Source organism: Panthera leo, chromosome C2 (genome assembly GCF_018350215.1).
Source record: "Panthera leo isolate Ple1 chromosome C2, P.leo_Ple1_pat1.1, whole genome shotgun sequence".
NCBI classification, from domain to species: Eukaryota; Metazoa; Chordata; class Mammalia; order Carnivora; family Felidae; genus Panthera; species Panthera leo.
Genome location: NC_056687.1, coordinates 14,116,775 through 14,130,861, shown reverse-complemented (window position 1 = coordinate 14,130,861; position 14,087 = coordinate 14,116,775). Strand labels below are relative to the sequence as shown.

The 14,087-nt window shown below is 39.7% G+C and overlaps 3 protein-coding genes across 3 annotated transcripts; all 3 read right to left on the bottom strand.

The window, feature by feature from the left end:
* Window positions 1-239: 239 nt before the first annotated feature.
* Window positions 240-515, bottom strand: LOC122198762 (keratin-associated protein 6-2-like). The gene has a single exon (XM_042903540.1). The coding sequence runs from the start codon at window positions 513-515 to the stop codon at window positions 246-248; it is 270 nt and encodes an 89-aa protein (XP_042759474.1). The 3' UTR covers window positions 240-245.
* An 8,621-nt stretch (window positions 516-9,136) lies between these two features.
* LOC122198764 (keratin-associated protein 21-1-like) lies at window positions 9,137-9,440 on the bottom strand. The gene has a single exon (XM_042903542.1). It carries the CDS (start codon window positions 9,438-9,440, stop codon window positions 9,195-9,197), a length of 246 nt encoding a protein of 81 aa, XP_042759476.1. The 3' UTR covers window positions 9,137-9,194.
* Window positions 9,441-12,988: 3,548 nt separating this feature from the next.
* LOC122229210 (keratin-associated protein 6-2-like) lies at window positions 12,989-13,222 on the bottom strand. The gene has a single exon (XM_042954319.1). The coding sequence runs from the start codon at window positions 13,220-13,222 to the stop codon at window positions 12,989-12,991; it is 234 nt and encodes a 77-aa protein (XP_042810253.1).
* Between the last annotated feature and the right edge of the window lie 865 nt (window positions 13,223-14,087).

Genomic DNA, 14,087 nt, shown 5'->3' with positions numbered 1-14,087 from the left:
TGTTAGGCTTGTTGCCACAGTCAGATGACAGAATCCAGAGTAAAGGAATAAACACGAACATTTAGAAAACAGTCAGATGATACCACACAGCCTTGAGGCACAGGATGCCATTCTAGAAATGTTGCTTGGAGGTGTGAGCCTCTGTGAAGCATGCATTTTCTTGGATATAGAAAATGTGAGGTATGAATCTTTGATTCAGCCCTCTCATTAGATGTGTCTTATTTAGAGGACAATGGGGTGATGTTCTAGCAGCAAGAAGAATAACATCTTCTATAGCAAAATGGCTGGTAACCATAGCAGCCGGAGCCATAGCCACAACCACAGCCATATCTGGGGCCGTAGCCACAGCAGGAGCCATATCCACAGCCATATCCACAACCAGAGCCACAGCCATACCGGGAGCCATATCCACATCCATAGCCAGGTCCATAACTCCAGCTGTAATAGGGGCCATAGCCACAGCCATAGCCATAGCCACAGCCATAGCCACAAGAGTTGCCGTAGTTGCAACACATCTTGTCAAGAGAAGAGATTTCACGTGGGTTGTGAGAGGATGTGGTGAACTGTGTGTCTTCTACTAGCCTTGGACCTTTATATACTGTCAGTAATTGGCAGAACATAACATTCATTCCCTGACATACCCAACAAATATGTAAGCACTTCTGGTATGCCACTCACTGCCAACAATCAATAAATGTCTTGGGAAATGTGACTTCATTCTGTTGGAGTCTCCGGTTATATTTAAAGAACAGCATTTTAATTGCTGTGCCAAAGAATTCTCTCACTAGAATCATGTGCCATACGTAAAACTGGTACCCACCTTCACAACTTGTTGTCATTTAATTTACCTTATATATCATTGTTGAGGGACATTTAGGAAAATCTTGTCCTCTTGATCTTTCCTCTTTCCTAAGCTATCTACCTGTCCCCATAGGGAAGGAAATAACTCCCATCTCCTTTCTGGAATCATTGCAAATTTTTGCCTGCCTGCTCACACCCAGATACCTACTGCAGATACCTAGTAGCTCCATGTGTGATAAACGAGGGAAGATGCTAATTCCAGCCAACAGAACAAAGCCCAAAACAACACTGGAACTTCTGCTGCAAAATGCCAATAGTGTTGAGATCTAGAAACCTTGGTTTGAATCTAACATCTACATATTCTCTTTTTATTGGTGTCTAATTCCAAATACTTCTTTTTTTTCTCAACTAAACCCTTTATCCAATCATTCTATTGCCAGACATAAAGTCAAAAAGAAAAGAAGGAAGGAAGGAAGGAAGGAAGGAAGGAAGGAAGGAAGGAAGGAAGGAATTATAAAATAAGAAGGAAAGAAAAGAAAGAAAGAAAGAGAAAGAAAGAAAGAAAGAAAGAAAGAAAGAAAGAAAGAAAGGTGGTCAGAAGGAAGGAAGGAAGGAAGGAAGGAAGGAAAGAAGGAAGGAAGGAAGGAGGGAAGGAAGGAAGAAAGGTAGGTGTCTCTGCTTTTTGTTTGTATGGTTGTTTCTTGGGATGTTTCTGCTTGTCTTCGTTGTCTACACTTTACATCAATCACCATTTTACGAATCTGGCAGAATCCAAAATTTGTATCACTTTTTACTGTGAACTTTAAAATCCAACCTGGGAGGGAGTACAAACTCAGGAAGATCATTCCTTCTACTCCTCGCTAAAATTTCCCATCAAAGAAATGAGTGACATCCAGTCTTTTACTGAATACTTTCACCTGGGAATTTCATAAACCTGCTGATTTCCTTTCCTGTGATCTTTCCTTAGTAGACATTTTTCCTTCAGTTGACAGTATTTCCTAATACTTTTAGACTGGGGTATGTGGTCCCTCTGCTGTGATTCATCCCTTACAAGAAGTTTAAGGAAAATATACCCACTACAATTGTTCTTTACCTTAATTTTCCCTACTTTTCTACCATTCTTGAAATTCACAACCATAATCTCTAATGCACAAAATCCCTGAATACACACTTTGCTTTTCTAACAGCCCCTTTCTTGTCACAATACTCCTGAATTATCTCCAATATTCTTGGACTAAGAGAGTCTCAAATTTCACACCTTAAAGATAGTTGTGTGGGGGTTGCTGGATGGCTAGTTGATTAAGTGTCCAACCTCAGCTCAGGTGATGATCTTACAGTTTGTGAGTTCGAGCCCCGTGTAATGCTCTGTGCTGACAGCCTGGAGACTGAAGCCTGATTCAGATTCTGTGTCTCTTTCTCACTCTGCCCCTCCCACGCTGACAGTCTGTCTCTCAAAAAAATAAATAAATAAATGAAAAAAATTGAAATATATGAATAAATATAAATAAAGTTGTCTGTTTGTGAACACATTGTTCCATATGTTCTCTATGCCTTATAAATAACCAGAACGTCACTAGATATGTAAATTATAATATACGTGCCTAATTGATGATATTCTTCCCTCCTTCAGAAAGCCTTCAAAGACAAGGAACATAATGGAACGATGAATAGATTTTCAACAAACTGTAATTATTAGAATTCTTTTCCCTGTTTGTACGATGTACCCATCCTAGACTAACTCAGAGCACACTCAGTCATCACATCAGATTTAGACTATCCCATGTGTTCCAGATTTAGACTATCCCATATATTCCATCCCTTGAGAGAAGGCTTAATTCTTCGTCAGCAGGACACTCAATATACGGGGCATAGCCTCCACCCAGGGCTGACCTCGATGGCAAGGCCATCCTCCTTGGACTCTGACAGGGCTTAGAGTCTCCTGGCTCTAGGATTCTCACACTCAGACTTTGTGCACTCACCTTTGCCATGCATACGAGTCAGCGATCGGTTTTTCACTGCTGGTGGAATTTGAGTCTGAAATACATTTTCTATTGTAGGATCTAAAGGTGAGAGTTCTGGAATGGCACCTGAGGAAAGGACACTGAAGTCAGACCCCAACAAACGGAAGGTTCTCAAACTCAGAAAGGACTGGGCTTCTCATCCCATTCTTGTATACGCACCAGGGAAGACACTGAAGGACACCATTAAAGCCCTACTCCTTCCTCTTTTCAACTGAAAATTGTGGCACCACTGATCATACCCAACACGTAATGAATTCCTCTTTCCCTTTCTCCTTGGTACTGCCCTTTCTAGCCATTCTTTCAACTTGATCAGTTCATTTGACACCAAACATCAAAGTACCACCCCGAACTATCTCTCCAATATTTAATGAACCTTCATTCTCTTCCCCAGGAAGCTGTTTTATTCTCTCCAAGCAAATTATGTGTCTAAATTTGTCATAATTAATTTGTAACATATTTATTAACACCAACAAAATGTACACACTCTGAGAGTAGGAAATTCATCTGCAATTTTTCTACTATGTATTCAGTGTGTCGGATGGTTCTCTTTCAAACACATTCAAAAATATTTGTCTGACCGGCAGAAGATGGCGGCATAGGAGGACGCTGGGCTTACCGCACATCCTGCTGATCACTTAGATTCCTACACCTGCCTAAATAACCCAGAAAACCACCAGAAGACTAGCAGAATGGAGTCTCCAGACCCAAGCGCAGACGAGAGGCCCACAGAAGAGGGGCCCCTCCTGAAGTGGATCACCTAAGGAGAAGCGAGCTAAGCCTGCCCCTCCTGCCCCCGTGCACCTTGCCTACCCACCCCAGCTAATACGCCAGATCCCCAGCACCACAAGCCTGACAGTGTGCAAGTAGTCCAGATGGGCCAGGCCACCCCACAGTGAATCCCGCCCCTAGGAGAGGGGAAGAGAAGGTACTCACCAGCCTGACTGTGGCCCCAGCGGTGGGCTGGGGGCAGACATCAGGTCGGACTGCGGCCCCGCCCACCAACTCCATTTATACACCACAGCACAGGGGAAGTGCCCTGCAGGTCCGCACCACTCCAGGGACTATCCAAAATGACCAAACGGAAGAATTCCCCTCAAAAGAATCTCCAGGAAATAACAACAGCTAATGAACTGATCAAAAAGAATTTAAATAATATAACAGAAAGTGAATTTAGAATAATAGTCATAAAATTAAACGCTGGGCTTGAAAACAGAATAGAGGACAGCAGAGAATCTATTGCTACAGAGATCAAGGGACTAAGGAATAGTCAGGAGGAGCTGAAAAACGCTTTAAACGAGATGCAAAATAAAATGGAAACATCCACGGCTCGGACTGAAGAGGCAGAGGAGAGAATAGGTGAACTAGAAGATAAAATTATGGAAAAAGAGGAAGCTGAGAAAAAGAGATAAAAAATCCAGGAGTATGAGGGGAAAATTAGAGAACTAAGTGATACACTAAAAAGAAATAATATACGCATAATTGGTATCCCAGAGAAGGAAGAGAGAGGGAAAGGTGCTGAAGGTGTACTTGAAGAAATAATAGCTGAGAACTTCCCTGAACTGGGGAAGGAAAAAGGCATTGAAATCCAAGAGGCACAGAGAACTCCCTTCAGATGTAACTTGAATCGATCTTCTGCACAACATATCATAGTGAAACTGGCAAAATACAAGGATAAAGAGAAAATTCTGAAAGCAGCAAGGGATAAACGTGCCCTAACATATAAAGGGAGACCTGTAAGACTCGTGACTGATCTCTCTTTTGAAACTTGGCAGGCCAGAAAGGATTGGCAGCAGATCTTCAATGTGTTGAACAGAAAAAATATGCAGCCGAGAATCCTTTATCCAGCAAGTCTGTCATTTAGAATAGAAGGAGAGATAAAGGTCTTCCCAAACAAACAAAAACTGAAGGAATTTGTCACCACTAAACCAGACCTAAAAGAGATCTTAAGGGGGATCCTGTGAGTCAAAGTACCAGAGACATCACTACAAGCATAAAACATACAGACATCACAATGACTCTAAACCCGTATCTTTCTATAATAACACTGAATGTAAATGGATTAAATGCGCCAACTAAAAGACATAGGGTATCAGAATGGATAAAAAAACAAGACCCATCTATTTGCTGTCTACAAGAGACTCATTTTAGACCTGAGGACACCTTTAGATTGAGAGTGAGGGGATGGAGAACTATTTATCATGCTACTGGAAGCCAAAAGAAAGCTGGAGTAGCCATACTTCTATCAGACAAACTAGACTTTAAATTAAAGGCTGTAACAAGAGATGAAGAAGGGCATTATATAATAATTACAGGGTCTATCCATCAGGAAGAGCTAACAATTATAAATGTCTATGCGGCGAATATGGGAGCCCCCAAATATATAAAACAATTACTCATAAACATAAGCAACCTTATTGATAAGAATGTGGTAATTGCAGGGGACTTTAACACTCCACTCACAGAAATGGATAGATCATCTAGACACAGGATCAATAAAGAAACAAGGACACTGAATGATACATTGGCTCAGATGGACTTGACAGATATATTTAGAACTCTGCATCCCAAAGCAACAGAATATACTTTCTTCTCGAGTGTACATGGAACATTCTCCAAGATAGATCATATACTGGGTCACAAAACAGCCCTTCATAAGTTTACAAGAATTGAAAGACCACAATTCTGGAAACAAACGAAAATGAAAATACAACAATCCAATCGCTTTGGGATGCAGCGAAGGCAGTCCTGAGAGGAAAATACATTGCAATCCAGGCCTATCTCAAGAAACAAGAAAAATCCCAAATACAAAATCTAACAGCACACCTAAAGGAAATAGAAGCAGAACAGCAAAGGCAGCCTAAACCCAGCAGAAGAAGAGAAATAATAAAGATCAGAGCAGAAATAAACAATATAGAATCTAAAAAAACTGTAGAGCAGATCAACGAAACCAAGAGTTGTTTTTTTTGAAAAAATAAACAAAATTGACAAACCTCTAGCCAGGCTTCTCAAAAAAAAAAGGGAGATGACCCAAATAGATAAAATCATGAATGAAAATGGAATTATTACAACCAATCCCTCAGAGATACAAACAATTATCAGGGAATACTATGAAAAATTATATGCCAACAAATTGGACAACCTGGAAGAAATGGACAAATTCCTAAACACCCACACTCTTCCAAAACTCAATCAGGAGGAAATAGAAAGCTTGAACAGGCCCATAACCAGTGAAGAAATTGAATCAGTTATCAAAAATCTCCCAACAAATAAGAGTCCAGGACCAGATGGCTTCCCAGGGGAGTTCTACCAGACGTTTAAAGCAGAGATAATACCTATCCTTCTATGCTGTTCCAAGAAATAGAATGGGAAGGAAAACTTCCAGACTCATTCTATGAAGCCAGTATTACTTTGATTCCTAAACCAGACAGAGACCCAGTAAAAAAAGAGAACTACAGGCCAATATCCCTGATGAATATGGATGCAGAAATTCTCAATAAGATACTAGCAAATTGAATTCAACAGCATATAAAAAGAATTATTCACCATGATCAAGTGGGATTCATTCCTGGGATGCAGTGCTGGTTCAACATTCGCAAATCAATCAATGTGATACATCACATTAATAAAAGAAAAGATAAGAACCATATGATCCTGTCAATCGATGCAGAAAACGCCTTTGACAAATTCAGCATCTTTCTTAATAAAAACCCTCGAGAAAGTCGGGATAGAAGGAACATACTTAAACATCATAAAAGCCATTTATGAAAAGCCCACAGCTAACATCATCCTCAATGGGGAAAAACTGAGAGCTTTCTCCCTGAGATCAGGAACATGACAGGGATGTCCACTCTCACTGCTGTTGTTTAACATAGTGTTGGAAGTTCTAGCATCAGCAATCAGACAACACAAGGAAATCAAAGGCATCAAAATTGACAAAGATGAAGTCAAGCTTTCACTTTTTGCAGATGACATGATATTATACATGGAAAATCCAATAGACTCCACCAAAAGTCTGCCAGAACTGATACATGAATTCAGCAAAGTTGCAGGATACAAAATCAATGTACAGAAATCAGTTGCATTCTTATACACTAATAATGAAGCAACAGAAAGGCAAATAAAGAAACTGATCCCATTCACAATTGCACCAAGAAGCATAAAATACCTCGGAATAAACCTAACCAAAGATGTAAAAGATCTGTATGCTGAAAACTATAGAAAGCTTATGAAGGAAATTGAAGAAGATATAAAGAAATGGAAAAACATTCCATGCTCATGGATTGGAAGAATAGATACTGTTAAAATGTCAATACTACCCAAAGCTATCTACACATTCAATGCAATCCCAATCAAAATTGCACCAGCATTCTTCTCAAAGCTAGAACAAGCAATCCTAAAATTTGTATGGAACCACAAAAGGCCCCGAATAGCCAAAGTAATTTTGAAGAAGAAGAGCAAAGCAGGAGGCATCACAATCCCAGACTTTAGCCTCTACTACAAAGGTGTAATCATCAAGACAGCATGGTATTGGCACAAAAACAGACACATAGACCAATGGAATAGAATAGAAACCCCAGAACTAGACCCACAAACCTATGGCCAACTAATCTTTGACAAAGCAGGAAAGAATATCCAGTGGAAAAAAGACAGTCTCTTTAACAAATGGTGCTGGGAGAACTGGACAGCAACATGCAGAAGGATGAAACTAGACCACTTTCCTTACACCATTCACAAAAACAAACTCAAAATGGGTAAAGGACCTGAATGTGAGACAGAAAACCATCAAAACCCTAGAGGAGAAAGCAGGAAAAAACCTCTCTGACCTCAGCCGCAGCAATTTCTTACTTGATACATCTCCAAAGGCAAGGGAATTAAAAGCAGAAAAGAACTATTGGGACCTCATGAAGATAAAAAGTTTCTGCACTGCAAGGGAAACACTCAACAAAACTAAAAGGCAACCAATGGAATGGGAAAAGATATTTGCAAATGACATATCGGACAAAGGGCTAGGATCCAAAATCTATAAAGAGCCCACCAAACTCCACACCCAAAAAAACAAATAATCCAGAGAAGAAACAGGAAGAAAACATGAATAGACACTTCTCTAAAGAAGACATTCAGATGGCCAACAGGCACATGAAAAGATGTTCAATGTCGCTCCTCATCAGGGAAATACAAATCAAAACCACACTCAGATACCACATCATGCCAGTCAGAGTGGCTAAAATTAACAAATCAGGAGACTATAGATGCTGGAGAAGATGTGGAGAAATGGGAACCCTTTTGCACCATTGGTGGGAATGCAAACTGGTGCAGCCGCTCTGGAAAAGTGTGCTCAGGTTCCTCAGAAAATTATAAATAGTCCTACCCTATGACCCAGCAATAACACTGCTAGGAATTTACCCAAGGGATACAGGAGTGCTGATGCATAGGGGCACTTGTACCCCAATGTTTATAGTAACACTCTCAACAATAGCCAAATTATGGAAAGAGCCTAAATGTCCATCAACTGACGAATGGATAAAGATATTGTGGTTTATATAAACAATGGAGTACTACGTGGCAATGAGAAAGAATGAAATATGGCCCTTTGCAGCAACGTGGATGGAACTGGAGAGTGTGATGCTAAGTGAAATAAGCCATATAGAGAAAGACAGATACCATATGTTTTCACTCTTATGTGGATCCTGAGAAACTTAACAGAAGTCCATGGAGGAGGGGAAGAAACAAAAAAGAGGTTAGAGAGGGAGAGAGCCAGAGCATAAGAGACTCTTAAAAATTGAGAAAAAACTGAGGGTTGGTGGGGAGTAGGAGGGAGGGGAAGGTGGGTGATGGGTATTGAGGAAGGCAACTTTTGGGATGAGCACTGGGTGTTGTATGGAAAACCAATTTGACAATAAATTTCCAATTAAAAAAATGGTGGATGGGAAAAAAAGAGAATAAATGCTTGTATTATATCAAGAAAGAGACCCAGGTACACGGAATATATTGTCAGCCCAATGTTCAAGAGAGGCCATAACACCTCATGAAAGGAGGCTTTCACAAGAAAGAACAGAGACATTTGATGCAAGGAATGAAACATTTTTATTGAGAATAAGGGATTTGCCCAAATGTGGGATGTTCAGATCCTCACCACAGTCACGTCACAGAATCCATATTAAGGGAGTAAGGCCAACACTTTTTGGAAAACTGTTAGATGATACTCCATAGCCTCAATTCGCAAGATAACATGCCACAAATGTTACTGGAGGTCAAATCTTCTATGACACATGCAATGTTCCCGATATATAAATCTTGGGGTATAGATCCTTGAATGAGCCTTCTCTTAAGGTGTGTCGTTTCAGAAGCAAGTGGGGTTTGGACAGTGATGTTCTAGCAGCAAGAGGAATAACATCTTCTATAGAAAAATGGCCGGTAGCCACAGCAGTTGGAGCCATAGCCATAGCCACAGCCATATCCGGTGCCATAGCCACAGCAGGAGCCATAGCCACAGCCACATCCTGAGCCATAGCCACAGCCATAACAGAGGCCATAACCACAGCCATAATACGGACTACATCCACAGCCATAGCCATAGCCACAGCCATAGCCACAGGAGTTGCCGTAGTTGCAACACATCTTGCCAAGAGAAGAGAATTCACGTGGGTTGTGAGAGGATGTGGTGAAGTGCGTGTCTTCTACTAGCCTTGGACCTTTATATACTGTCAGTAATTAGCAGAGCATGTCACTCATCCCCTGACTTACCCAACAAATATGTAAGCAACTGTGTTGTTCCACTCACTGTCAACAATCAATAATGTCTTGGGTAACATGAGATCATTAATATGGAGACTCCAGTTTTATTTAAAGAACAGCATTTTAATTCACTCTGCCAAAAAACTTTTCTCGGTAGAATCATGGACTCTAAGTAAAACCAAAATCCATGTTCACACTCTTCAATCATTTAACAAGAAGGCTGAGGGGATTTTAGGAAAATTTTCTCCTTCTTGATCTCTCCACACTTGTAAAACATCTACCTCTGTCCATAAGGAAAGAAAAATTCATCTCCTTTCTGGAATCATTGCAACATTTTACCAGGCTTCTTGCACCCACATACCTGCTGCAGATACCTACTGGCTCTGTGTGGTAAAACCTAGGATGATGCCCATTTCAGGACACAGAATAGCCCTCAACATCATTGAAATTCCTCATGTCAAATGGCAAAAGTGCTGAGATCGAGAAACCTACCTTTGTAGCCTCACATCTATAAATTAGATTCTCTCTTTACTAGTGTCTAAGTCCAAATATTCCCTTTCTTCTCAACTAAACTGAAACTCCAACCTTTCACTCACCATTCATACAGTGGTGGGGAGGGGGGATATTGTTTGTTTGTTTGTTTGTTTGTTTGTGATGTTTTTGCTTATCTTCATTGTCCAGGTCACTATGTTCAGATTCAGGCAGAATCCAAAATTTAAATTACTTTTCACTGTAACAACTATGAAATCCTAGTTGGAAACGAGTACAAATTCAGGTATCATTTCTTCTACTCCACACTCAAATTTCAACACCAAGAAATGAGTGTCATCCAGTCCTTTATTGAATGACTTCCACAGGCATTTTAATAAAACTGCTGATTTCCTTTTCGGAGAAGTTTCATTATTAGATATGTTTCCTCCGGTTGAGAATATTTCCTTCTGTTTTTTTTTTTCCTAATATTGCTTATGGGTTATCTGATCACTCCACTATGCTTCATTCCTAACAACAAATTTAAAACATATATATCCCCTTACAAATGTTCTTTACCTTTAATTTTCCTACTTTTCCATCATTATTGAAATTCAAAACCATAAATTCCAATGCATGAGTTCCCTGGAATAGGCATGATACTTTTTAAACAGCCACTCTCTGGTCACAATGCCCACAAACTATTGAAAAACACTTCCTATCTTTATTGCCTTATTTCTATACACTTCCATTAAGAGCTCGGGACACTGATGTTTAATGGCAGAAAAAGATCTTTTCTTCTGTGTGTCCTTGAATCATCGGTTAGTTCTAAGCATAGTGCCTGGCACATAATCTCAACTCAATATTTCTGCCAATAACAAACAGACATATTAAAACAAAACCATGTTCAAACGTTGGTATCACTTAGAATCTATAAGAATATTGATATAGGTCATAATGTTCTCAATTCATTCAAGCCGAAAGTCCCAAATGTTCATTGCTAAAACAGTCACAAATTTCACCTTTTGAAGATATCTGTTAGTGTTCAAAGTCATTTCTCCAGATATACAAGTTATCTCATATGCCTAATAAATGGTAAACCCTTTACTAGAAATAGAAAGTATGAGATAGGTGCCTAATGAATACTATTCTGCCTTCTTTCAGGTAGTGTTCAATGAAAAGGAACCTAATGAAACCATAAGTTCTATGTTCAACAAACTGTAATGATTGGAATTGACTCTCCCTGTGTATACAATTTTCTCACCTCTGATTTATCCAGAGCACAGTCAGTCCCAAGAAATGACTTACAGATGTTCCATCACTGAGAATTGTCCAGCTCTTGAAAGAACATCTCTTTCCTCGTCAGTAAGACACATTATATCCTGGGTGTAGTTTCCCTCCAGGACTGACCTTGATGGCAGAGCCATCTTCTCTGGAATTTGCCATGTGGGGGAGTCTCCAGGACCAAGGGTTCTCAGACCCAGACTTTGTGCAATGACCCTTGTCATGGAGATGAGACAGTGAGTCTTTTATTCTGCTGGTTGAAATTGTGTCTGAAAGATTTTTTTTGTTGTAGGATCTAAATGTTAGAAGTCTGGAAAGGCATAAGTGAGAAGGACACTGAAATCAGAATCCAACAAAGTAGTAAGCTATCAAACTTAGAAAATCAATCTGGAACTACTAATCTCATTTTATATCTGCCCCATCAGTGAGCCCATTTAAAGCACTAGCCATTGTTCTTTTGCACTAAAAATTGGGGCACCACTGATCATACCCAAAACGTCATGATTTTCTCTTTCCCCTTTACATTTACAACTGTCTTTCTAGTATTTTCTTGAAAGTAACATCAGTTCATTTGACACAAAATGTCAAAAAACCTCCTTCAATTAATTCTCCAAAGCTTAAACCTGCACTCTCTTCCCAAGGATGCTATTTTATTCGCACCATAGGAATTATCTCTCTAAATTTATCTGATCAATCTCCTTCTTCTTCTTTTTTTTTTTTTTTTTTTATTAACCTAGTAGAATGGAACCACTCTGAGACCAAGAAATTCACCTATAACTTTTCTACTGTGCCTTCAGGGTATAAGACAGTTCCCTTTCAAAAACATTCAAAATGATTTGTCAATTAACTGACTTAAATCAATTTACTCAAACTCAATATATGCCAACAAATGTATTTGCACTTCCATAAAAATGCAGATGTTACAATACCACATTATTCTCTTGCTTCTCATTTCCTTAGTTTTTTATATCTCAGCAGAGGCAGCTCCCAATTTCTCATTAATCCCAAAAATTCTCTCTTCAATTCCATTCATCCTTGAAGCACTCATGCCATACATCCTCCCTCTTGAGCTTGTGTCACAACTTCCCGAAGAGGTGTTCTAACTCCTCCTCTTACCCCTCCCGCCTTCAGCTCCATTCTAGATACAGTGTTATCTCAAGGACATACTCCTTACACAGTGTGATTTATGTTGAGGAGTTATGGATACCAGAAATAGGTGAAGACATTATCTCTGATGCACATAAGAGAAGAAATGCTTATATTATATCTAGGAAGAGACCCAGGTTCATGAAATATATTGTTACCCAATTTTCAAAAGATAACATAAGACCTCAGAAAGGAGTCATTCACAAGCAAGAACACAAAGATTTGTTAGAAAAAAATGAAACATTTTTATTGAGAATAAGGGATTTGCCTAATTGTGGGATTTTAGATATGTTGCCAAAGTCTCAACAAAGAACGCAGATTAGGGAAGTAAAGACTAACATTTGGAAAATAGTCAGAGGATACCACATAGCCTTCAGCCACAGGATGCCTTCATACAAATGCTAACTTGAGGTCACAAATTCCTGAAAGCGTGCAATTTTTTGGATATAGAAATCTTGGAGTATGATTAAATGAATCAGCCCTCCCTTAAGGCATGCCACTTCAGAAGCAAATGTGTCTTGGACAGTGATGTTCTAGCAGCAAGAAGAATAACATCTTCTATAGCAAAATGGCCGGTAGCCACAGCAACCAGAGCAATAGCCACAGCCACAGCCATATCTGGTGCCATAGCCACAGTAGGAGCCGTATCCACAGCCATATCCACAGCCATAGCCAGGTCCATAACTATAGCCATAATAGGGCCCATAGCCACAGCCATAGCCATAGCCACAGCCATAGCCACAAGAGTTGCCGTAGTTGCAACACATCTTGTCAAGAGAAGAGATTTCACGTGGGTTGCAAGAGGATGTGGTGAACTGTGTGTCTTCTACTAGCCTTGGACCTTTATATACTGTCAGTAATTGGCAGAACATACCATTCATCCCCTGACATACCCAACAAATATGTAAGCACTTCTGGTATGCCACTCACTGTCAACAATCAATAAATGTCTTGGGAAATGTGACTTCATTCTGTTGGAGTCTCCAGTTCCATTTAAAGAACAGTATTTTAATTTGCTCTGCCAAAGAATTCTCTCACTAGAATCATGTGCCATATGTAAAACTGGTACCCACCTTCACAACTTAGTGTCATTTAATTTACCTTACATATCATCATTGAGGGAGATTTAGGAAAATTTTGTCTGCTTGATCTCTCCTCTTTCCTAGGCTATCTACCTGTCCCCAAAGGGAAGTAAATAACTCCCATCTCCTTCTGGAATCATTGCAAATTTTTGCCTGCCTGCTCACACCCAGATACCTACTGCAGATACCTACTAGTTCCATGTGTGATCAACGAGGGAAGATGCTAATTCCAGCCATCAGAACAAAGCCCAACAACACTGGAACTTCTGCTGTACAATACAAATAGTGTTGAGATCTAGAAACCTTGGTTTAAATCTCACATCTCTATATTCTCTCTTTATTGGTATCTAATTCCAAATACTTCCTTTTTTCTTAACTAAACCCTTTATCCAATCATTCCATTACCAGACATGAAGTCAAAAAGGAAGGAAGGAAGGAAGGAAGGAAGGAAGGAAGGAAGGAAGGAAGGAAGAGAGAGAGAGAGAGAGAGAGAGAGAGAGAGAGAGAGAAAGAGAAAGAAAGAAAGAAAGAAAGAAAGAAAGAAAGAAAG